Consider the following 23,126-nt stretch of genomic DNA (forward strand, 5'->3'; position numbering starts at 1 on the left):
GGAGGGGGCGGGGCCAGGCGCGGTGGGTCCCGCCCCCTATAGAGTCCATAAGGGCAAAACTTGACCAAAATGACCTTAATTCACCCCAAAAGCAACATTAAACCCGAGGGGGGCGGGGGGGGGAGTGTCTATAGGACCCCCATAGGGCCCATTGTGGGGGGGGCTGTACAGTCTCAATAGGGCCCAGAGGAGTCTCTATGGCCCCTATAGGGCCTGTATAGGGCCCGGGGGGGGGCGGTTGATCCCATCAGGAGCCTTTGTCCTTGGAGGGAGGAGACCTGCAAGAGAGAGAGACCCCAGAGCTGAGGGCCCATGGACTGTGTAATGGTCCCTATGGATCCTATATGGCCCTGGGGGGGTCCCTATAGCTTCTGTATGGCCCCATGGGCGGTCTCTGGTGATCCTATATGGCCTCATTGAGGTCTCTATGGATCCTGTATGCTCCTACCAGAAGCTGTTTCTACAGCACCTATATAACCCTCTGTGCATGAGATCCATATGGTTCTTATATGATCCTGGGCGGGGACCCTATATGGCCCCAGGGAATACCTATGGCTCCTATAGGCCCGTAGGTAGGGTCCCTATAGCTTCTCTATGGCTCCAGGGAGGCCCCTATAGCTCTTATATAGGTGTAGGAGAGGTTTCTATAGATTCTCTATGCTCCTGTGGGGGTGCCTATAGATTCTATATGGCCAGGAGCAGTCCCTATGGATCCTATATTGCTCGGGGGGGGGGGTCTCCATGGTTTTTCTATGGTCTCGGGGGGGTATCCACATATAAATTTTACGTGGTCTCACTGAGAGAACTATATAGACCTTATGGGGGTCTCTATAGCCCAATGGGGGGGTCAGTGGTTAATGCCCCCCCCCAGCACGCGCCCATTTGCCAAATCCGCCTTTATTAGCCCCAAATCACAGTTAAAAACCCACCGCGGCCCCTCCCCCCCCCCAAAACCGGGGTCCTGCCCCTCCCCCACGAGCTCAATGGGTCCCCCCCAGGTCCTTCATCACCTGAGGAACCCCAATGTCCTTCATCACTTGATGGACCCCCCCCAATGAGGCCCCCCAGCACCTCATGAGCATTGACGGGTCCTGCCTCACCCTAATGAGCCTTAATGGAGCTCCCCCGTTAATTAACCCCAATGGGTTCCACCACCCAATGGACCCCACCAGGTCCCCACCGTTAATCAACCCCATCACCTAATGAACCTCGATGGGCCATTAATGAGCCCCAGTGGGTTCCCATCACCTAATGAACCTCAGTGGACCATTAATGACCCCCAACGGGTCTCCACCACCTAATGACCCTCAATACACTATTAATGACCCCCAATGGGTCCCCACCACCTAATGAACTTCAATGGGTCCCCATCACCTAATGAAGCTCAATGGACCATTAATGACCCACAAGAGATGTCCATCACCTAATGAACCTTAACGGACCATTAATGATCTCCAATGGACCATTAATGAATCCCATGAGGTCCCCACCACCGAGTGGACCTTAATGGACCCCCCCACTAACAAACCCCATCACCTAATGAACCTCAATGGGTTCCCATCACCTAATGAACCTCAATCGCCCATTAATGAACCCCATGAGGTCTCCACCATCTAATGAACCTCAATGGGTTCCCATCACCTAATGAACCTCAACGGACCATTAACGACCCCCAACAGCTCCCCATTACCTAATGAATCTCAATGGCCCATTAACGAACCCCATGAGGTCCCCACCACCTAATGAACCCCTACAGGTCTCCATCACCTAATGAACTTCAATGGGTCCCCATCACTTAATGAACCTTAATGCGCCATTAACAAACCCTATGAGATCCCCACCACCTAATGAACCTCAATGGGTCACCATCACTTAATGAACCTTAATGGACCATTAATTACCCCCACCAGGTCCCTATCACCTAATGAACCTCAATGGCCCATTAATGACCCCCAAGGGGTCCCCACCACCCAATGAACCTCAATGGCCCATTAATGACCCCCATGAGGTCCCCACCACCACCAGCACCCCTCCCTCTCCCTCCCCCCCACCATCACAGTGGGGGAAGGGCTGGTCTCTGTTGGGGGAGGGGGGAAGGGGCCACCCCCACCCCTCCCCATTCACGCTCCCACTGACTTGCCGCTGGTGCTGGTATCGTGCTGCTGCTGCTGTTGGCTCTGGCTCTGTTGCTGCTGGTGCCACTGGTGATACTGGGGCCGGCCGTAGAGGTACACAGCCGCCAGCACCATGGCGGTGCCGGCCAAGAAGGGCCCCCTTGGCCTGAAGCCGAAGAGATGGACGGAGGCAGCGGTGGAGGCCAGGATGGAGAGCGCCGTGGCGAAGCCCTTCAGGATGTTGTCCGCGTATCGCACCACCACGGCCACCAGCAGCCCCCCGGCCGCCTGGTTCAGCACCACGGCCCACACGGCCCCGGTGTAGCCGTAGAAGAAGCCGTCGGCGGCCACGGCGGCGCCGTCGGTAGCGGCCATAGCGGCCAAGGCCAAGACGGTGCCCACGGCGCCCAACTGCACGTTGCGGAGCCAGATGGAGCCGCCGCGGCTCTTGAGCAGCCGCTCGAAGTAGACCCCGGCGAAGCCCGAGGACAAGCAGGAGGCGGCCACGGCCGCCAGCCCCACGGCGTAGCTCTGGGGGGGTCCTTCCAATGGGGACAAGGGGGTCCCGGTGTCGCCGCCGCTGTCACCCTGCTCGGCCTGGACCAGCGCGACGCCCATGGAGAGCAGCGCCAGGGACAGCCACTGGGTGCGGGACAACGGGGTGCCCAGCAGCAGCACCGAGAACACGGCGGTGGTGAGGATCTTCAGCTGGTAGGTGACCTATAGGGACATTGAACAGGGTCAGCTATGGGGACATCGTGGGGATAGCGATAGGGGCACCTGCTGTAGGGAACATGGCCACACGGTCACTTATGGGGACATCGTGGGGATAGGGACAGGGGCACCTGCCATATGGGACATGGAGACAGGGTCACTTATAGGGACATCATGAGGACAGGAGAACCTGCCATAGGGAACATGGGACACTGTTACCTATGGGGACATCACAGGGACACAGGCACTTGCCATAGGAGACCTGTAGACAGGATTATCTATGGGGACAGGGTTACCTACCATAGGGGACAGAATCATCTATGGGGACATCATGGGGACAGGGGCACCTGCCATAGAGGACATTGAACAGGGCCATCTATGGGAACATTGTAGACATAGGGACAAAGACACCTGCCATATGGGACATCACACAGGATTACCTATGGGGACAGGGACAGGGTTATCTACTGCACGGAACAGGGTCACCTATGGGGACATCATAAGGACCCTACCATAAGGGACATAGGACAGGGTCACCTATGGAGACATCATTGAAATAGCGACAAGGAGACCTGCCACAAGGGACATGGAACAGGGTCAGTTATGGGGACATCATGGGGACTCTGCCATAGACAACACAAGAACAGGGTTATCTGCAATAGGGGACAATGTCACCTATGGGGACATCATGAGGACAGTGACAGGGGCACCTGCCATAGGGACAGGGACAGCAGAGAGGAAATGGGGCCATAGGAACAGTGTGGGGACAGGGTCACCTATGGGGACAGGGTGGGAATAGGGACAGCAGAGAGGGGATGAGAACATTGGGACAGTGGCAGCACCGTGAGGATGCTGTCACCTGCCATAGAGGACATGGGACAGGGTCACCTATGGAGACATCATGGGGACAGGGACATGGGGACACCGTCAGCAGAGGGGGCACAGGGGAACAAGGCCATGCGGATGGGGACATGGGGACATGGAGATGGTGGCCACCATGGGGCCGGGGATGGAGCCACCACATCCCTGTCAGCGATGGGGACACCCGGGGGCCAGTGTCCGCGGGGGGGTCCCCATTGTCACACCTGGAAGGTGGCCGCGGGCAGGTTGGAGATGGCCACGTACTGGAGGTTGTTCTGCAGCGTGTAGATGAGCGATGGCACCGCCAGGCGCAGTGTGTCCCCCGCGTGTCCCCACAGCGCCCCTTGGAGCGTCCCCAGCGCCTGCCGCACGCTGCCTGCGGCACCCCCGGGCACCCGGTCACCCCCACAGCCCCCCATGGCCCTGGTGCCCCCCATGTCGCCCATATGACCCAAGATCCCCCACATCCCCCAACATCCCCATATTCCCAATGTCCCCCCACATCCCATTGTCCCCCCCATGTCCCCACTGCCCCCACGGCCCCAAGGTCTCCATATCTTCAATGTCCCCCCTATGTCCCTCCACATCCTCCAGCACCCCCCATGTTCCCCAAGGTCCCCATATCCCCAATGTCCCCCCACATTTCCCGATGTCCCCACTGCCCCCCATGTCCCCCAAGGTCCCCATATCCCCAATGTCCCCCCACATCCCCACAACCCTAATGTCCCCATGAACCCCCATACCCCCAACTGCCCCCCATGTCCCCCAAGCTCCCCGTATCCGCAATGTCCCCCCACATCCCTCATGTCTCCACAACCCCAATGTCCCCATGACCCCCCATATCCCCACTGCCCCCCACGTCCCCCAATATCCCCCCACATCCCCAGATGTCCCCACATGCCACAATGCCCCCGTATCCTCACTGCCCACCATGTGCCCCCATGGCCCCATATCCCCAGAGCCCACAATGCTCCCCATGTCCCCCCCATATCCCCCAGTGTCCCCAGGCCCCCCCATGTCCCCAGTGCCCCCCCGCCACTGACCGCGGTGCTGAAGGACGAGGAGCAGGAACCCGGCGCTGCCCTTGAGGAGCTCGGCCATGACGACGGCGGTGCTGGGCCGGAAGCGCTGCCCCGGCCGCGTGCGCACGTACCGGATGCTCAGCACCAGCGACGCGTTCTGCAGCACCAGCACGGCCAGGCTGGCGCCGCGCAGCCATGCTGGGGGGCGGTCAGTGGGGCGGCCCCATAGTGTGACCCACACACACCCCACAGCCTGCCCCACACACACCCCATAGTGCCGCGCAGCCATGCTGGGGGGCGGTCAGTGGGGCGGCCTCATAGTGTGACCCACACACACCCCACAGCCTGACCCACAGCCTGCCCCACACACACCCCATAGCACTGCGCAGCCATGCTGGGGGGCAGTCAGTGGGGTGGCCCCATAGTGTGACCCACACACACCCCACAGCCTGACCCACAGCCTGCCCCACACACACCCCATACTGCCACGCAGCCATGCTGGGGGGTGGTCAGTGGGGCGGGCTCATAGTGTGACCCACACACACCCTAGAGCCTACCCCACAGCTGCCCCATAGCCTGCCACACACACACGCCATAGCACTGCGCAGCCCATTCTGGGGGGCAGTCAGTGAGGCGGCCTCATAGCGTGATCCACACCTGCCCCATAGGAATCCACAGCTGCCCCATAGCCTGCCCCACACACACCCCCCATAGCACCGCGCAGCCACGCTGGGGGGCAGTCAGTGGGGTGGCTCCATAGTGTGACCCACACCTGCCCCATAGCCTGCCCCACAGCCCGCCCCCCCCCCCCCCACCCCATAGCACTGCGCAGCCACACTGGGGGTGGTCAGTGGGGCGGCCCTATAATGCAACCCACAGCCTTCCCATAGCGACCCACACCCACCCCGTAGTGTGGCCCACACCCATCCCACAGCCCAACAGAGCACCCCACACCCTGCCCACTGCTGCCCCACTGACGTGACTCACACCTGCCCCATAGCATGACCCACAGCGTGACCCAGACCCACTGCCCAAATCCCTATAGCCCATGAAATCTCTTCTCCGACCATCTCCAGCCCCCCGAGTCTGCCCTATAGCCTGATATAACCCCTTCAATCCCCCCTTTTATGCTCTATTGCCCCCCCAGCTCCCCAAATCTACCCTATAGATCCACTAATCCTCATTATTGCCCCACAAATCCACCCTATAGCCCCCAAAATCTCCTCCATAGCCCCTCAAATCCCTCCTGTAGCCCCCTATAGGCCCCATATAGCCCCCCATATCCCCCTATAGCCCCCCATAGATTCGCTAATTCCCCCTACTGATCTCTATATACTCCCTATTGCCCCACAAATCCTCCCTATAGCCCCCCAAACCCCTCCTGCAGCCCCCTATAGCCCCCCATACCCACTCCATAGCCCCATATCCCCCCTATAGCCCCCCAAACCCCTCCTGCAGCGCCCTATAGCCCCCCATACCCGCTCCATAGCCCCATACCCCCCCTATAGCCCGCTATAGCTCCCCATACCGACTCTATAGCCCCATATCGCCCCTATAGCCGCCCAATACCCACCCTATAGCCCCCCATACCCACTCTATAGCCCCATATCCCCCCACATCCACCCTATAGCCCCCTATACCCACACTATAGCTCCTTATAGCCACCCCATATCCACCCTATAGCCCCCCAGACCCCTCCTACAGCCCCCTATAGCCCCATATACCCCCCTATAGCCCCCCTATAGCCCCCCCATAGCCACCCTATAGCCCCATATCCCCCCTATAGGCCCCACATCCACGCTCTACCCCCTATAGCCGCCCCATATCCACCCAATAGCCCCCCAAACCCCTCCTATAGCCCCACAGCCCCTCACCTGCCGTCGTCCCGGTCTCGCCGCCGCCGTCCCCCGCCGCTGCCGCCGCCGCCATGGTGGCACCCGCCTGCCTACAGCGCGGCACTTCCGCGTCCGCCGTCACATCCGCTTCCGGCCACGGAGCGGCACAGCCCAGAGCGGGGCAGAGCGGAACCGCGGGAGGACCGGGGAAGCATCCGCCAATCGCCGCCCGTTCTGCCCTTCTATGTCCCGCCCCCCTCACGCTGTTTGGCCAATCAGCGCCGGCCCCGCCAAACCCGGCTTTCCCGCCGCGCTCGTCGGGATGGTCCCGCCCCTCCCGTCACGGTCCGATCCAGCTCGCTCCCTCCCACCACCCCCCTCCAATCGCGTTTCGTCCCGCCTCCTCCCCACTTCGGCCCAATCCCCGTCCGCCGCCTTTCTCCGCCGTCCAATCCCCGCTCGCCCCACCTCCTTCCCCCTCCCTCCCAATCCCCGCCTCCCCTCTACCCTCCCAGCCAATACCGAGCGGCACCGCCTCTTTTCCCCGCCCCTTTCCCCAACACCCAATCACAGCTCGTCTCCTCCCTCTCGCCCCTCCTCCTCACCGCCCTCTCAGCCAATAGCGAGCCGCGCCCCCTTCCCCTCAGCGCCCGCTCCGGGAGCCCCGCTCAGTCCAAGATGGCGGCGCCGGTGGACGCTGCCGCCGCTCCCGCTCCCGCCGGGTACCGGCCCTTCGACCCGGCCGCGCTGGGGCTGGGCCCGGGCTGGCGCCTCACGGCCTTCGGGGAGCTGCGGGGCTGAGGCTGCAAAGTCCCGCAGGAGACGTTGCTCCAGCTCCTGACGGCGTTCGGGGAGCAGCGGCTGGGACGCGGGGAAGGGGCTGAACCGGAGGCGAGCGGCGGCGGCGGCGGCAACGGGGCTCCGGCTCTGGGTGAGGCCCGGGGGAGGGGGGGAGGGTGTCCATGGCGGGGGAGGGGGGCAAAGGGCGAGAGGAGCGAAGGGCAATGGGGGTGGGCGGAGGGGGGGGCAAAGGGCAGCGGGGGGGGGGCGGGGGGTGCGGCCAAGGGGGGCGTGGTTTTGGTGGAGGGGGCGTGGCTTGTGCCGACTCCGGCCACGCCCCCTGCAGGAATCGGGCTGGACTCGTGTGTCATCCCCCTGCGCCACGGGGGCCTCTCGCTGGTGCAGACCACGGACTTCTTCTACCCGCTGGTGGATGATCCCTACATGATGGTGAAACATAAAGAGCCACCCCCAGAGAACGCACCCCCGGGATCCCAAATCTCACCGCAGGGACACAAAACACCCCCCTGGGACCCCCAAATCCCACCCCAGTGACACCAAACACCCCCCTGGACCTCAAATCTCTCCTCAGGGATCACAAACCCCCCCCTGGGACCCCAAATTCCACCCCAGGGACACCAAACACCCCCCTGGGACCCCAAATCTCACCCCAGAGACACCAAATCCCACTTCTGGGACCCCCAAATCCCACCCCAGGGACACCAAACACCCCCCTGGGACCCCAGATCCCACCCCAGGGATCACAAACACCCCCCTGGGACCCCAAATTCCACCCCAGAGATCACAAACACCCCTCTGGGACCCCAAATCCCACCCTAGGAGCACCAAATCCCACCTCTGGGACCCCCAAATCCCACCCCAGGGACCCCAAACACCCCCCTGCGACCCCAAATCCCACCCCAGGGATACCAATCACCCTCCTGGGACCCCAAACACCCCCCTGGGACCCCCAATCCCACTCCAGGGCCCACACCCCCCCCCCCGGGACTCCCAAATCCCCGATCTGGGACCCCAAACACCCCCCTACAACCCCAAATCCCACCCCAGGGATCCCCAAACAACCCCCTGGCACCCCAAACACCCCCCTCCAGACCCCCAAACCCACTCAGGGACTCCCAAATCCCCTCCCAAGGACCCCACATCCCACCTCAGGGACCCCCAATGCTTCTGGGCTCCCCCTCTTAGAGCCCCTTGGGCCCCCCTAGTCCTCTGCTGGGCCTCCCATATCCCATTCTACAGTCCTCAAACCTCCCTTAAGGGCCCCCAAACCCCCTCAGAGCCCCCCCAAGCACCCCCTAAGAACCCCCAAACCTCTTTGTCCCCCCCAGGGCCGCATTGCCTGCGCCAACGTGCTGAGCGACCTGTACGCGATGGGTGTCACCGAGTGCGACAACATGTTGATGCTGCTCAGTGTCAGCACCAAGATGACCGAGGAGGTGACACTGGGATAGGGGGGGCCACAGGAGACCCAGAAGGAGGTGACCCCCCACCTTATGAATCCATCTATTATGTGTGTGTGTCACCCCCAGGAAAGGGACAAGGTGATGCCATTGATTGTGAAGGGCTTCAAGGACGCGGCGGAGGACGGGGGGACGTCGGTGACGGGGGGACACACGGTGCTGAACCCCTGGATCATCATCGGGGGGGTTGCCACCACCGTGTGTCAGCCCAACGAGTTCATCATGTGAGGGACAGTGTCCCCCATCCCCTTTGGTGTCACCATCCCGTTGGTGTCTCCCATCTCCTCATGTCCCCATCCCCCTCGGTGTCCCCCATCCCCCTCAGTGTCCCCCATCCCCTTCGTGTACCCCATCCCCTTTGGTGTCCCCCATTCCCTTGGTGTCCCCTTCCCCTTTGGTGTCACCGTTCCCTTGGTGTCCCCCATCCCCTTGGTGTCCCACATTCCCTTGGTGTCCCCTTCCCCTTTGGTGTCACCGTTCCCTTGGTGTCCCCCATCCCCTTGGTGTCCCACATCCCCTTTGGTGTCCTCATCCCCTTGGTGTCCCCCATCCCCTTTGGTGTCACCATCCCGTTGGTGTCCCCCATCTCCTCATGTCACCATCCTTTTTGGTGTCCCCCATCCCCTTTGGTGTCACCCACCCCCTCGTGTCCCCCCCCAGGCCTGACAGTGCTGTCCCGGGGGACGTCCTGGTGCTCACCAAGCCCTTGGGGACACACATGGCCGTCACCGCGCACCAGTGGCTGGACAACGTGAGTTGGGTCAGGGACCCCCAAAGGGGACCAAGAACCCCCATAGGGCTCCCCAAAACCCCCATAGGGGTCCCAGACCCACCATGTCCCCGTGTCCTGCAGCCGGAGCGCTGGGACAAGCTGAAGCTGGTGGTGACACGGGAGGAGGTGGAGGCAGCTTATCAGGAGGCCGTGCTCAGCATGGCCACGCTCAACCGCACCGGTACGGGCTGGGGCACCCCCGTGGGGGCCCTGGGGTGGGAACACCGGGATGGGGACACTGAGAGGGTGACACTGGGGTGGGGACACAGGGATGGGGATGGGGGACACCATGGTGGGAGATACATGGTGAGGATATTGAGATGGTAACGTTGGGATGGGGACACCAAAGGGGATGGGGACACTGGGATGGAGGTGGGGACACCAGGATGGGGACCCTGGGATGGGCATAAGGACATTGAGATGGGATGGGGGATACCATGGTGGGGACACTGGACTGGGGACACGGGGATGGGGACACCACCAGGGGAGTCCTATGGTGGGAACACCATGATGGTGACAGTGGGATGGGGATAACGCGATGGGGATCAACCCTGGGATGGGGACAGGGACATTGAGATGGTGACGGGGGACACCATAATGGGATATACCAGGGTGGGGACTCTGGGATGGGGACACCGGGATGGGGAGACCAGGATGGGGGCACTGGGATGGGGGGACAGGGATGGGGACACTGGGATGCGGACACTGGGATGGGGGGACACCAGGATGGGGATACCGGGATAGGGACGCTGGGATGGGGACACAGCGATGGGAACACTGGACACAGGGATGGGGACACCGGGATGGGAATACTGGGATGGGGATATTGGGATGGGGACACTGGGATGGGGACCAACCCTGGGATGAGGACAGGGACATTGAGGTGGGGATGGGGGACACCATGATGGGAGATACCAGGGATGGGGACACCGGGATGGGGTCGGGAACCCGGATGTTGCCATTCCGGGTGCCTCCCCCCGCGGTGGCTGATCCCGTCTGTGTGTGTCCCCCCCCCCACCCCCGGCAGCCGCGGGGCTGCTGCGCGCGTTCGGCGCTCACGCGGCCACTGACGTCACCGGGTTCGGGCTGCTCGGGCACGCGCGCGCGCTCGCGGCGCGGCAGCGCCACCACGTGACCTTCGTCATCCACAACCTGCCGCTGATCGCGCGCACCGCGGCCATGAGCGCGGCCTGCGGCGGGGGGCGGCTCCTGCGCGGAACAGCCCCCGAGACCTCCGGTACGGAGCGGGGGGGGGGGGCGGAGGGGCACGGGGACAGCGGGGAAGGGGGGTGGGGGGGATGGTTCCGTCCCTGTTTCGGGCTCCCCCGTTTATGGGTGTCGCTTTGGAGGTGCTGGTTTTGGGGGTCCCTGCTTGGGTACCCATTGGCGGGCCCCTACTGGGGGGGGTCCCCATTGAGGTGTCCCTTTGGGTGCATCCCTACTGGGGGTGTCCCTTTGGGGGTTTCCTTATTGAGAGAGTCCCTGTTGGGGTCCCCTTTAGGGGGGTCCCCATTGGGGTGTCCCTATTGGGAGGGTCTCTGTTGGGGTCTGCTTTGGGGGTGTCCCCATTGGGGATGTCCCTTTGGGGGTGTCCCTACTGGGGGGGGGGGGGTCCTTCTCCTGCTCTGATCATAGTCACATGTCCCGCAGGGGGGCTGCTGCTGTGCCTGCCATGGGAGGGTCCCCATTGGGGTGTCCCTATTGAGGGGGTCCCTTTCAGGGTGTTCCTATTAGGGTGTCCCTATTGGGGGTGCCCTTATTGGGGGGTCTTTTTCAGGGTGTCCCCATTGGGGGGGGGGTCCCTACAAGGTGTCCTTTTTGGGGTGTCCCCATTGTGATGCCCCCCCTTTGGGGTCCCTATTGGGGGTGTCCTCATTGGGGATGTCCCTATTGGAGGTGTCCCTATTAGAGTGTCCCTGTTGGGGTCCCCATTTTTGGGGGACATTGTGGGTGTCCCTCTCTGACCGCCCCCCCCTCCGGTGTCACGTGTCCCGCAGGGGGGCTGCTGCTGTGCCTGCCGCGGGAACAGGCCGCGCGGTTCTGCGCGGAGCTGCGGGCGCGCGGCCGCCAGGGGGCGCTGCAGGGCTGGATCATCGGCATCGCGGAGCCCGGCCCGCGCGGCGCGCGCCTCATCGAGCGCCCCCGCGTCATCGAGGTGCCCGCGCGCGGCCCCGCCCCCGACAGCCCCGCCCCGGGGGAGGCCCCGCCCGAGGGCGCGTCATAGGGGTGAGCCGGGACACCCCCCCCCCAAAAACCAGCTCCGACAGCCCCGAAACACCCCCAAAGCCACCCGAAACACACCGAAATGGCCAAAAATCCACCCCAAATCCACGTGAAATACCCCAAAACACACCAAAATGGCCCAAAACCTGCCCCAAAAAGATTCAGATCCACCCAAAACACACCAAAACCCACCTGAAATGCCCCGAAACACAACAAAATGGCCCAAAACCTGCCCCCAAAAGATTCAGATCCACCCAAAACACACCAAAACCAACCTGAAATGCCCCGAAACACAACAAAATGGCCCAAAACCTGCCCCCAAAAGATCCAAATCCACCCGAAACACACCAAAATGGCCAAAAATGCATCCAAAATCCACCTGAAATAGCCCGAAACACACTCCAAAAAGATCCAAATCCACTTAAAACACACCAAAACCTGCCCCAAACCACCTGAAATACCACCAGCCCATGGGACTGTCATAGGGATGAGCCGGGACACACCCCCCCCAAAAACCAGCTCCAACAGCCCTGAAACACCCCCAAAGCCACCCGAAACAGCCCGAAATGGCCAAAAATGCACCCAAAATCCACATGAAATACCCCGAAACACACCCCAAAACAATCCAAATCCACCTAAAATACACTAAAACCAGCCCCAAAACCACCTGAAATACCCCTAAATCCACCCGAAACAGCCCAAATCCACCTGAAATGGCCAAAAATGCACCCAAAATCCACGTGAAATAGCCCAAAACACAGCCCAAAAAGATCCAAATCCACTTAAAACACACCAAAACCTGCCCCAAAACCACCTGAAATACCCCCAAACCCATGGGACTGTCATAGGGGTGCACCGAGACCCCCCTGAAACACCCAAACCCACCCCAAATCTGCCCAACACAGATCCAAAAACCATCTGAAACGCCCCAAAATTTGCCCCAAAATGACCCAAAGCACACCTAAAACCACACCTAAAACGACCCAGGCCAGGGGGTGGGTGACCTGAGCCCCCCAAAACCACCTCAAATGGCCCCCAAACACCTCCCAAATCCACCCAAAAAGCACCATCTGTAGGGTGCTCATAGGGGTGACCCCCAAAATGCACCAAAACACCCCCAAAACCAACCCAAACACCCCAAAACTGACACAAAACACACTCAAAGCACCCCCAACTCGTGGGGTGCTCATAGGGGTGACCTGACCCCAGCACCCCAAAACACACCAAGACACCCCAAACCCCCCCCCTCCATTCATGATGCCGCCCCCCAAAAGCCCACCATGGGGCGGGGGGAGGCTGATGAACCCCCTCAATGGGGGGGGGAGGGGAAGGGGGAAGGAGGGTGGATTTGGGGGGGGGGGGAGCCAGGAGCCCCCCAGCAATGGGGCAATAAAGAGCGAATCTGAGTTTTTCCCCCTGTGTTCATCGTGTTTAATGGGGAAACCACCCCCCCCAACACCCCAATTTTGGGGGACCCCCACTTTGGGGGAACCCCCTCCATGATTGTGGGGGTGGGGGGGGCATTTTGGGGGTGTCCCCCCCCTCACTTGATGCAGTCCATGACATGGATCTGGAGCGTGTCCATGTCGGGGGCCTTGTACTGGCACTTGGGGCAGCAAAGGTCGGGCTCCTCCTCAGGGGGGGGACCCCCAAAACCTGTTGGGAGGAGGAGGGGGAACAACATCACCCCCTGCCCCCCAAAAAGGGGGGTTTGGGGGGTGTGTGTGTCCCCCACACAAATACTCACCCCCCACCGTGGCCGGAGGCCGCAGGTCCGAGTGCCGGTTCCTCATCTCTTCCATGCGGATCCTGGGGGGGGGAGGGGGGGAGATTTGGGGTTTTGGGGTGCAGGGAGATGTTGGGAGAGGGTCTGGGCAAGTTTTGGGGGCTCCTGAGTCAGTTTGGGGGGGTCTCAAGGAGGTTTCGAGGGGGTTATGGGAGGGTGGAAGAGCTGAAGGAGGGATGGAGGAGGATGAGGATGGCTGAGGGGGGGTGGCTGTGGGGTTTGGGGGGGCTCAGTAGAGGGTTGGGGTCCTCATGGGGTTTTCTGGGGTCCGTGGGGTAAGTTTTGGCGTGGTTTTGGGTGTTTTGGGGTGGTTTTGGCATGTTTCAGGGGTGGTTTCAGTGTGTTTTGGGGTGGTTTTTGGTGTTTTGGGGCGTTCTGGCTTGGTTTTGTCATGTTCTAGGGGTGGTTTTGGGGCGGTTTCAGGGTGTTCTGGCTTGGTTTTGGCATGTTCTAGGAGTGGTTTTGGGGTGTTTTGGGGTGGTTTTGGGATTTTCCGGCCTGGTTTTGGCATGTTTCAGGGGTGGTTTCGGGGTGTTCTGGGGTGGTTTTGGGTGTTTTGGGGTGTTCTGGCTTGGTTTTGGCATGTTCTAGGGGTGGTTTCGGGGTGGTGTGGGGTGTTCTGGCTTGGATTTGGCATATTTTAAGGGTGGTTTCGGGTGTTTTGGGGTGTTTTTGGGTGTTTCGAGGTGTTTTGGGGTGGTTTTAGGTGTTTTGGGGTGGTTTTGGCATGTTTCAGGGGTGGTTTTGGGTGTTTTGGGGTGGTTTTGGGTGTTTCGAGGTGTTTTGGGGTGGTTTTGAGTGTTTTGGGGTGGTTTTGTCGTTCTAGGAGTGGTTTTGGGGTGTTCTGGCTTGGTTTTGTCATGTTCTAGGGGTGGTTTTGGGTGTTTCGGGGTGGTTTTGTCATGTTCTAGGGGTGGTTTTGGGTGTTTCGGGGTGGTTTTGTCATGTTCTAGGGGTGGTTTTGGGTGTTTCGGGGTGGTTTTGTCATGTTCTAGGGGTGGTTTTGGGTGTTTCGGGGTGGTTTTGTCATGTTCTAGGGGTGGTTTTGGGTGTTTCGGGGTGGTTTTGTCATGTTCTAGGGGTGGTTTTGGGTGTTTCGGGGTGGTTTTGTCATGTTCTAGGGGTGGTTTTGGGTGTTTCGGGGGGTTTCGGGGTCTCACCGCGCCGCCCCCTCGGCCTCCAGGCGCCGCTGCAGCTGCCCCAGCGCCTCCTGCAGCGCCTCCCGCTGGGCGTGGAGCTGCTCCCGCGCCGCCCGCTCCGCAGCAAAGTCTGCCTTGAAGATGTCGGCCTGGAGGAACACGTGGGAACGGGGGACCGGGGACAGGACATGGGGATGTGGGGATGTGGGGATATGAACACATGGGAACATGGGGGACATGGAGATATGGGGGACAGAGGCATATGGGACATGCGGATACGGGGATGTGGGACATGGGGATATGAGCATATGGGGACATGGGACATGGGGATATGAGCATATGGGGTATGAGGATATGGGGACGTGGGACATGGGGACATAGGACATGGGGACATAGGACATGGGGATGTAGAGGGACATAGGGATAGGGGGATATGGGGAACATGAGGATATGGGGGACAGGAGGATATCGGACATGGACATATGAGGATATAAGGATATAGAACATAGGAATAAGGGAATATGAGAATATAAGGATATGGGACATGGAGATATGGGGACATGGGGATATGGGACATAGGGATATGGGAATGTGGGACATAGGGACGTGGGACATGGGGATATGGGACATGGAGATATAAGAATATGGGGACATTGGGATATGGAACATGGGGATATGGGGAACAGAAGCATATAGGACATGGGAATACGGGCATATGGGGACATGGGGATATAGGACATAGGGATATGGGGATGTGGGGACGTGGGACAGGGGTATACGGGGCCAGGGGGGGCCGGGGGGCCGCGCTGACCTGCGCCTGCAGCACGGGGATGGTTTCCAGCCGCACTCGCTGCGCCTCAGCCTCGGCCTCCAGGCGGTCGATTCGCTCCTGTTTGGCCGCCAAAGCCTCCTCCGCGGCGCGGAGCCGGGCGCGCGCCAGGGCCAGCTCCTGCGCCACCGACACCCCGCGGCCCCAGGGGCCGCCTCAGCGGCCTCAAACGGGACCCCACGTGGTCCTGGCCCCCCCCATCCCTGTGTGCCCCCCATGTCCCTGCGGTGTCCCCACCTGGCTGCGCTTGTCCCCCTCCAGGCTGGCCTTGATGTGGGCGTCGTACTCCTGGAAGAGGTGGTGATACGCGGCCTGGAGCTGCACCAGCTTCCGCCTGCGGGGACGGGGACAGGGGATGGGGACACAGGGTCACCCGGTAATCACCGGCAGCTGTCACTGTCACTCAGTGTCACTCGGCGTGTCACTGTCAGTGTCACCATCACTGCCAGTGTCACTCTGTCACCCAGTGTGTCACTGTCACCATCACTGTCAGTGTCACTCAGTGTCAGTGCCACCCAATGTCAACATCATTCAATGTCACTGTCGCTTACTGTGTCACTCTATGTCACTCACTATCAGTGTTACCCAGTGTCAGTGTCACCCAGTGTCAGTGTTGGTGTCACTGTCACTCACTCACAGTGTGTCAGTTTCACCCAGCGTGTCACTGTCACCATCACTCAGTGTCACCCAGTATCAGTGTCACTCGCTGTCAATGTCACTAAGAATCAGTGTCACCATGTCACTCACTATCAGTATCACCATCACTCAGTGTCACTGTCACCATCGCTATCAGTGGCGCCCAGTGTCAGTGTCACTGTCATTCAATGTCACTGTCACTCACTGTCAGTGTCACTCAATGTCACTCAGTATCAGTGTCGGTGTTGGTGTCAGCATCAGCGCCACCATCACTCACTGTCGGTGTCAGTATCAGTGTCACTGCCAGTGTCACCCAGTGTGTCACTGTCACTGTCACTCAATGTGTCACTCAGTGTCACCCAGTGTGTCACTCGATGTCAGTGTCACTGTCGGTGTGTCACTCAGTGTCACCATCACTCAGTATCACTGTCACCATCACTATCAGTGTCACCCAGTGTCAGTGTCACTGTCACTGTCAGTGGCACCCAATGTCACTCAGTGTTAGTGTCACCCAATGTCTGTGTCACCCAGTGTCAGTGTCGGTGTCAGCATCAGTGTCATGGTCACTGTCACTCACTATCAGTGTGTCAGTGTCACTCCGTGTCAGTATCACTGCCAGTGTCACCCAGTGTGTCAGTCAGTATCACAGTCACTATCGCTTAGTGTCAGTGTCACCCAGTATCAGTGTCACTGTCACTATCAGTGTCACCCAGTGTCACTGTCAGTATCAGTGTCACCCAGTGTCAGTGCCACTGTCACTCAATGTCACTGTCAGTGGCACCCAATGTCACTCAGTGTTAGTGCCACCCAATGTCAGTGTCACCCAGTGTCAGTATCGGTGTCACCATCAGCGTCACCGTCACTCAGTACCACCATCATTCACTGTCAGTGTGTCAGTGTCACTCAGTATCAGTATCACTGTCAGTGTCACCCAGTGTGTCACTGTCACTGTCACTCAGTGGGTCACTCAGTGTCACCTGGTGTCAGCGTCACCCGGTGTCAGCATCACTCCTCAGTGTCACTGTCACTCAGTATCAATGTCACCCAGTGTCAGTGTCACCCGGTGTCAGCGTCACCCGGTGTCAGCGTCACTCGGTATCAATGTCACCCGGTGTCAGCGTCACCCAGTGTCAGCGTCACTCCGTGTCAGCGTCACTCCGTGTCAGTGTCACTGTCACTCAGTATCAATGTCACCCAGGGTCAGCGTCACCCGGTGTCAGCATCACTCCTCAGTGTCACTGTCACTCAGTATCAATGTCACCCGGTGTCAGCGTCACTCGGTGTCAGCATCACCCGGTGTCAGTGTCACCCAGTATCAATGTCACCCGGTGTCATTGTCACCTGGTGTCAGCGTCACCCGGTGTCAGTGTCACCCAGTATCAATGTCACCCGGTGTCATTGTCACCCGGTGTCAGCGTCACCCGGAGCCCCGGAGCCCCGCTCACTTCTCGTCGCTGGCGCGCTGCCGCTCCACCCTCAGCGCCGTCTCCAGGTTCTGCACCTGCAGCCGCAGCTGATCCAGCTGCAGCGCGTGGCCCGAGGCCGCCGCCTCCAGCGCCCGGCACCGCGACTGGGACACCTGCGCCCTGCCGGGGGACTCACATAGCACCCGCAGCACCCGCAGCACCCACAGCACCCCAGAGACAGCCCATAGACACCCCACAGCACCCGCAGCACCCGCAGCACCCGCAGCACCCCAGAGACAGCCCATAGACACCCCACAGCACCCGCAGCACCCGCAGCACCCCAGAGACAGCCCATAGACACCCCACAGCACCCACAGCACCCGCAGCACCCGCAGCACCCCAGAGACAGCCCATAGACACCCCACAGCACCCGCAGCACCCGCAGCACCCGCAGCACCCCAGAGACAGCCCATAGACACCCCACAGCACCCGCAGCACCCGCAGCACCCGCAGCACCCCAGAGACAGCCCATAGACACCCCACAGCACCCACAGCACCCCAGAGACACCCCATAGACACCCCAGAGACACCCCAGAGCACCCCCAGCACCCACAGCACCCCAGAGACAGCCCATAGACACCCCACAGCACCCCCAGCACCCCCAGACACCCCATAGACACCCCAGAGCACCCACAGCACCCACGAGCCACCCTAGAGCACCCCATAGCACTCACAGCACCCATAGACACCCCAGAGCACCCCAGAGACACCCCATAGGACCCCATAGACACCCAATAGCACCCACAGCACCCCATAGACACCCCATAGCACCCTAACCATAGCACCCTACAGAGACTCCATAGCGACTCTATAATACCCATAACACTCCGTAGACACACCCTAGCACCCTATAGAGACCCCATAGCACCCCATAGACACCCCACAGCACCTATAGAGACCCCACAGCACCCCATAGACACCCTATTGACATCCCATAGCACCCTATAGAGACCCCACAGCACCCCACAGCCACCCCATAGCACCCTATAGACACCCCACAGCCCCTCATAGCCACCCCACAGAGACCGCACAGCATCCCCCAGACACCCCACAGCACCCCCTAGGCACACACAGCACCCTATGAGACACCCGTAGCACCGCACAGCACCCTATAGCTCCCCACCGGAGCACCCCATCACCCTGTCTCAGCCCATGGTACCCCCTTGGCACCCCACATCACCCGGGGGATGGTTCCTGCCCCCCCCGGCACCATCCCCGGCACCATCCCGGCCCCCCGGCACGGTCCCGGCCCCCGGCACCGCTGTTCCACGTCCTCGCGCTCCCTCCGGCCGCTCTCCAGCAGCTCCTGACTCTCCTTCAGCTCCAGCAGCAGCGACGTCACCTGCGCCTGCACCGTGGCCTTGTCCTGCTGCGGGGCCACGGGACACGTGTCACCCCCAGAGTGGCCCCAAAGTGGCCCCAAAGCGGCCCCAGAGTGTCCCCAAAGCGTCCCCAGAGTGTCCCCAAAGCGCCCCCAGAGCGTCCCCAGAGTGTCCCCAAAGCGGCCCCAGAGTGTCCCCAGAGTGTCCCCAAAGCGTCCCCAAAGCGTCCCCACAGTGGCCCCAAAGTGTTCCCAAAGTGGCCCCAAAGCGTCCCCAGAGCGTCCCCAGAGCGTCCCCAGAGTGTCCCCAAAGCGGCCCCAGAGTGGCCCCAGAGTGGCCCCAAAGCGCCCCCAGAGTGTCCTCAAAGTGTCCCCAAAGTGTCCCCAAAGTGTCCCCAGAGTGTCCCCAGAGTGTCCTCAAAGTGTCCCCAAAGTGTCCCCAAAGTGTCCCCAGAGCGGCCCCAAAGCATCCCCAAAGTGTCCCCAGAGCGTCCCCAAAGTGTCCCCAAAGTGTCCCCAGAGCATCCCCAGAGCGTCCCCAAAGCGTCCCCAGACATCCCCAGAGTGTCCCCAAAGCGTCCCCAAAGCGTCCCCAGAGTGTCCCCAAAGCGTCCCTTTACCTCCAGCTGCCTGCGCAGCGCCTGCAGCTGCAGCTCCGCGCATTGAGCCACCTCCACCGCTCGTGTCTCTGCTGCCACCAACCTGGGGGGGGGACACAAAGGGGTCCCCTCAGTGACCCCCCCGACCCCCCAAAACCGTCTTTGTCCCCCTTTGTCCCCATTGACTCACGCAGCCTCGGCCGCCGCCAGCCGCCGCCTCAGCGCTGTGGGGCTGTGGGGACACAAAGGGGGGGGGGTTGGGGACATTGTGGTGTCCCCAAAGTTAGGGGGGGACACAAGGGGGACAGGGACACTCACCTGGGGTCACCGGGGTCATTGGCAGCTGGGGCGGGGGGGGGGCAGTTCCTCTGGTGGGCCCTGAGGGGACAATGAGGGGACGTGGGGGGGACAATGAGAGGACATGGGGGGCACACGCAGGGGTTTGGGGACATGGGGGGATGCAGAAGGATATTGAAGGGGATGGGATGGGACATGGGGACACGGGGGGGGACATTGAGGGGTGTATGGGGACAGGAATGGGGGTGAGGGTGATGACGCACCGTGGTGGCTGCGGTGCCCGTGCTGGTGGTGGCCATGATGGCGCCATTGATGACATTGGTGGTGGCCATGGCGCTGCCATTGGTGGCCATGGTGGTGATGTTGGGGGCCACGTTCACGGCGCCGGTGACCACGGCGGCGTTGGTGACCATGGGCATGGCAATGACGTTGGAGGCCGTGGTGCTGACCATAGGGGTGACACTGGTGGTCATGGAGATGGCAGCGGTGCTGGTGGCATTGGTGGCCATGGTCATGGCGCTGGTGACCATAGTGGTGGTGTTGGCCATGGAGGTGCCATTGGTGGCCATAGAGGTGCCATTTTTGGCCGTGGGGGTGCTGTTGGTGGCCACGGTGGTTGCACTGCTGGCCATGGAGGTGCTGTTGGTGGCCATGGTCATGGCGTTGGTGACCACGGTGCCATTGTTGGCCCCGGTGGTGCCATTGTTGGCCCCGGAGGTGTCACTGTTGGCCCCGGTGTCGCCGGCGGTGTCCCTGGCGGCGATGGCGGCGTCGCGCTGGGCCCGCAGGCGCAGCACCAGGCTCCGGGCCTGCCCCACGTGGCCCCGCAGCAGCTCCCGCTCGGCCCCACGGAGCCCCTGGAGCCGCCGCAGCTCCTGGCAGCGGCCCCGCAGCGCGTCCGTGCAGCGGCGCAGGGCGGCTGCAACGGCATGAGCGGGATGGGGTGGGGGGTGCGATATGGGGGGTGGGGGGCGGGATGGGGGATGGGATATGGGATATGGGGGGTGGGATGGGGGGTGTGCAGGGTGGGATATGGGAGGTGGGATGGGGGATGTGGGGGGTGGGGGGGGGGGCTGAGATGGGGGGGTGGGATGTGGGATATGGGATATGGGGTGTGGGGGGTGGGAGGGGGGATGTGGGGGGGTGGGATGGGGGATGTGGGGAGTGGGATGTGGGGGGTGGGAGATGGGATGGGGGATGTGGGGGTGGGGGATGGGGGTTGTGCAGGGTGGGATGGGGAGTGTGGGGGGTGGGATGGGGGGTGTGGTTCGTGGGATATGGGATGTGGGGGGTGGGATGGGGGGGTGGGGGGGGGATATGGGATGTGGGGGGTGGGATGGGGGTGTGGGATGTGGGGGGTGGGATGGGGAGTGTGGGGGGTGGGATATGGGATGTGGGGGGTGGGATGGGGGGGTGGGGGGGGAATATGGGATGTGGGGGGTGGGATGTGGGGGGTGGAGAGGGGATAAAGCCCCCTGGCAGTGCCTGTGCAGTGGCGCAGCGCAGCTGGAATGGCGCATGGATATGGGGATAGGGATACAGAACATGGATATGGGGGTACGGATATAGGATATGGATATGGGGGTATGGTATAGGATATGAACATATGAACATAGGGGTATAGATATAGCATATGGATGTCGGGATACAGATATAGAATAGGGATGTGTAGGTACGGATATAGAATATAGATGTGGGATATAGAAAGGGGATACAGAAATGGGATTCAAGTACATAGAATATGCACATAAACACAGATGCGGACACGGATACAGCATATAGATGTGATGTATGGCATAAGGAACAGGAACACGCATATGGGCTATGGATGTAACACATGGATATAGACATGGATATGGGTTATGGATAGGGAATGTTGATGGGGCATAGGGGATGGGGGAATGGCATAAGGACCCGCACATAATATAGTGCCAGAATACAGGAATATAGGTATGAATAGGGAGGAACATATAGAATATGAGATATGGGGATGGGATATGGACATGGATACGGGACAATCTCCCTCGCAGCACCCACACAGCACGTCCCAATAGCAACAGTGGGACACAGGGGTGGGGATATGGGACATGGGGACATGGGGACACACAGCACAACCCCCCCAGGCCACCCCCCCGATGCCATCGAGTGTCTCCACTACCCCCCCCATCCCTCCCAGTATCAGCCCCATAACCCCCCATATCTCCCCATAGGCCACCATAGACACTCCATACACCCCTATTTACCCTCCTGGACCCCCATTGCCCCTCATAGACCCCCATTTCCCCCCCATTGACATCCCATATCTCCCCATAGACCATCATAGACACTCCATACACCTCCATTTACCCTCCTGGACCCCACTGCCCCCCACAGACCCCCATTGACATCCCATTGACATCCTATATCTCCCCATAGACCATTATAGACGCTCCATAGACCCCCATTTCCCCCCCCAGAAACGCCACTGCCCCCCCGTAGACCCCCATTCCCCCCCATAGACCCCCATTGCCCCCCATTTCCCCCCACATAGACCCCATTTCCCCCCTATACACATCCCATATCCCCCCATAGGCCACCATAGGCACTCCACAGACCCCCATTTTCCCCCCCTGGGCACCCATTGCCCTCCAGAGATCCCCATTGCCCCCCATTTCCCCCCCATATCTCCCCATACGCCACCATAGACACTCTATAGACCCCCATTTACATGCCTGGACCCCCATTTCCCCCCATAGATCCCCATCTCCCCCCTATAGACACTCCATATCTCCCCATAGACCCCCATTTCCCCCCTATAGACACCCCATATCTCCCCATCGACCCCCATTTCCCCCCTATAGACGCCCCATATCTCCCCATAGAACCCCATTTCCCCCCTATAGACACCCCATATCTCCCCATTTCCCCCCCATATCTCCCCATAGACCCCCATTTCCCCCCCCATTTCTCCCCACAGGCCACCACAGACGCTCCATTTCCCCCCCCTCACCCTTCAGCTCCCGGTTCTCCAGCAGCAGCCGCTGCAGCGCCTCGGCCCCTCCCGGCTCCGCGGGGCCCCTCCCGGCCGCGGCCGCCGCCGCCTCCTCCGCGGGCCCCGCTTCGGGCCCAGCCCCGGGCCCCGCCGCGGCCGCCGCCATGTCCGGGCCCCGCCGCCACCGGCCGCTCATGGGCCCGCTTCCTGCTTCCGCCGGAACCCGCCCCGCCCACCGCCTCCTCCCATTGGTTGCTCCGCCACCCCATCCCCTCTCCCG

At 61.1% G+C, this 23,126-nt stretch overlaps 3 protein-coding genes and 1 long non-coding RNA gene across 9 annotated transcripts; 1 reads left to right on the forward strand and 3 right to left on the reverse strand.

Moving 5' to 3' along the window:
* Nucleotides 1–60: 60 nt before the first annotated feature.
* Nucleotides 61–6,684, reverse strand: SLC35A2 (solute carrier family 35 member A2). Of its 5 annotated transcripts, none has more exons than XM_030474309.1 (5): nucleotides 6,586–6,684; nucleotides 4,733–4,909; nucleotides 3,914–4,065; nucleotides 2,137–2,834; nucleotides 61–278 (listed from the first exon to the last, which is right to left on the reverse strand). In XM_030474309.1, exons 1-5 carry the CDS (start codon nucleotides 6,638–6,640, stop codon nucleotides 248–250), a joined length of 1,113 nt encoding a protein of 370 aa, XP_030330169.1. In that variant the 5' UTR covers nucleotides 6,641–6,684; the 3' UTR covers nucleotides 61–247. The 5 variants fall into 5 exon arrangements, with proteins under 5 accessions (XP_030330169.1, XP_030330167.1, XP_030330170.1 ...); XM_030474307.1 differs by having other exon boundaries at nucleotides 2,141–2,834; nucleotides 6,586–6,683; XM_030474310.1 differs by lacking the exon at nucleotides 6,586–6,684 and having other exon boundaries at nucleotides 2,141–2,756; nucleotides 4,733–5,484.
* On the reverse strand, nucleotides 325–2,014 carry LOC115602874. Its single transcript, XR_003989723.1, has 2 exons — nucleotides 1,537–2,014; nucleotides 325–1,346 (listed from the first exon to the last, which is right to left on the reverse strand). It is a non-coding gene; the product is annotated as an uncharacterized LOC115602874 (long non-coding RNA).
* A 504-nt stretch (nucleotides 6,685–7,188) lies between the features above and the next one.
* Nucleotides 7,189–12,838, forward strand: LOC115602870 (selenide, water dikinase 2-like). 2 transcript variants are annotated; one of them, XM_030474304.2, is made up of 8 exons: nucleotides 7,189–7,477; nucleotides 7,673–7,776; nucleotides 8,676–8,783; nucleotides 8,877–9,031; nucleotides 9,468–9,558; nucleotides 9,661–9,760; nucleotides 10,607–10,816; nucleotides 11,577–12,838. In XM_030474304.2, exons 1-8 carry the CDS (start codon nucleotides 7,225–7,227, stop codon nucleotides 11,801–11,803), a joined length of 1,248 nt encoding a protein of 415 aa, XP_030330164.1. In that variant the 5' UTR covers nucleotides 7,189–7,224; the 3' UTR covers nucleotides 11,804–12,838. The 2 variants fall into 2 exon arrangements, with proteins under 2 accessions (XP_030330164.1, XP_030330165.1); XM_030474305.2 differs by lacking the exon at nucleotides 11,577–12,838 and adding an exon at nucleotides 11,230–11,554.
* A 367-nt stretch (nucleotides 12,839–13,205) lies between these two features.
* On the reverse strand, nucleotides 13,206–23,029 carry IKBKG (inhibitor of nuclear factor kappa B kinase regulatory subunit gamma). The gene is made up of 11 exons (XM_030474266.1): nucleotides 22,865–23,029; nucleotides 19,897–20,794; nucleotides 19,769–19,810; nucleotides 19,600–19,681; nucleotides 18,918–19,027; nucleotides 17,638–17,778; nucleotides 15,794–15,890; nucleotides 15,539–15,676; nucleotides 14,749–14,876; nucleotides 13,550–13,611; nucleotides 13,206–13,458 (listed from the first exon to the last, which is right to left on the reverse strand). Exons 1-11 carry the CDS (start codon nucleotides 23,010–23,012, stop codon nucleotides 13,346–13,348), a joined length of 1,959 nt encoding a protein of 652 aa, XP_030330126.1. The 5' UTR covers nucleotides 23,013–23,029; the 3' UTR covers nucleotides 13,206–13,345.
* Between the last annotated feature and the right edge of the window lie 97 nt (nucleotides 23,030–23,126).

The sequence above is a fragment of the Strigops habroptila genome, unplaced genomic scaffold, assembly GCF_004027225.2.
Source record: "Strigops habroptila isolate Jane unplaced genomic scaffold, bStrHab1.2.pri NW_022045577.1_ctg1, whole genome shotgun sequence".
Classification (NCBI taxonomy): domain Eukaryota; kingdom Metazoa; phylum Chordata; class Aves; order Psittaciformes; family Psittacidae; genus Strigops; species Strigops habroptila.

Coding starts and splice junctions, on each gene's coding strand:
- SLC35A2 (XM_030474306.1), bottom strand. CDS start 5,000: ATGGCTGCGCGGCACTATGGGGTGTGTGTGGGGCAGGCTGTGGGGTGT. Junction 4,066..4,732: donor CCTCGTCCTTCAGCACCGCG/GTCAGTGGCGGG, acceptor GGGGTGCCGCAG/GCAGCGTGCGGCAGGCGCTG. Junction 279..2,140: donor GCACGATACCAGCACCAGCG/GCAAGTCAGTGG, acceptor TCTCTCTTGCAG/GTCTCCTCCCTCCAAGGACA.
- IKBKG (XM_030474266.1), bottom strand. CDS start 23,012: ATGGCGGCGGCCGCGGCGGGGCCCGGGGCTGGGCCCGAAGCGGGGCCC. Junction 20,795..22,864: donor GGAGAACCGGGAGCTGAAGG/GTGAGGGGGGGG, acceptor ATGCCGTTGCAG/CCGCCCTGCGCCGCTGCACG. Junction 19,682..19,768: donor CTGGCGGCGGCCGAGGCTGC/GTGAGTCAATGG, acceptor TCCCCCCCCCAG/GTTGGTGGCAGCAGAGACAC.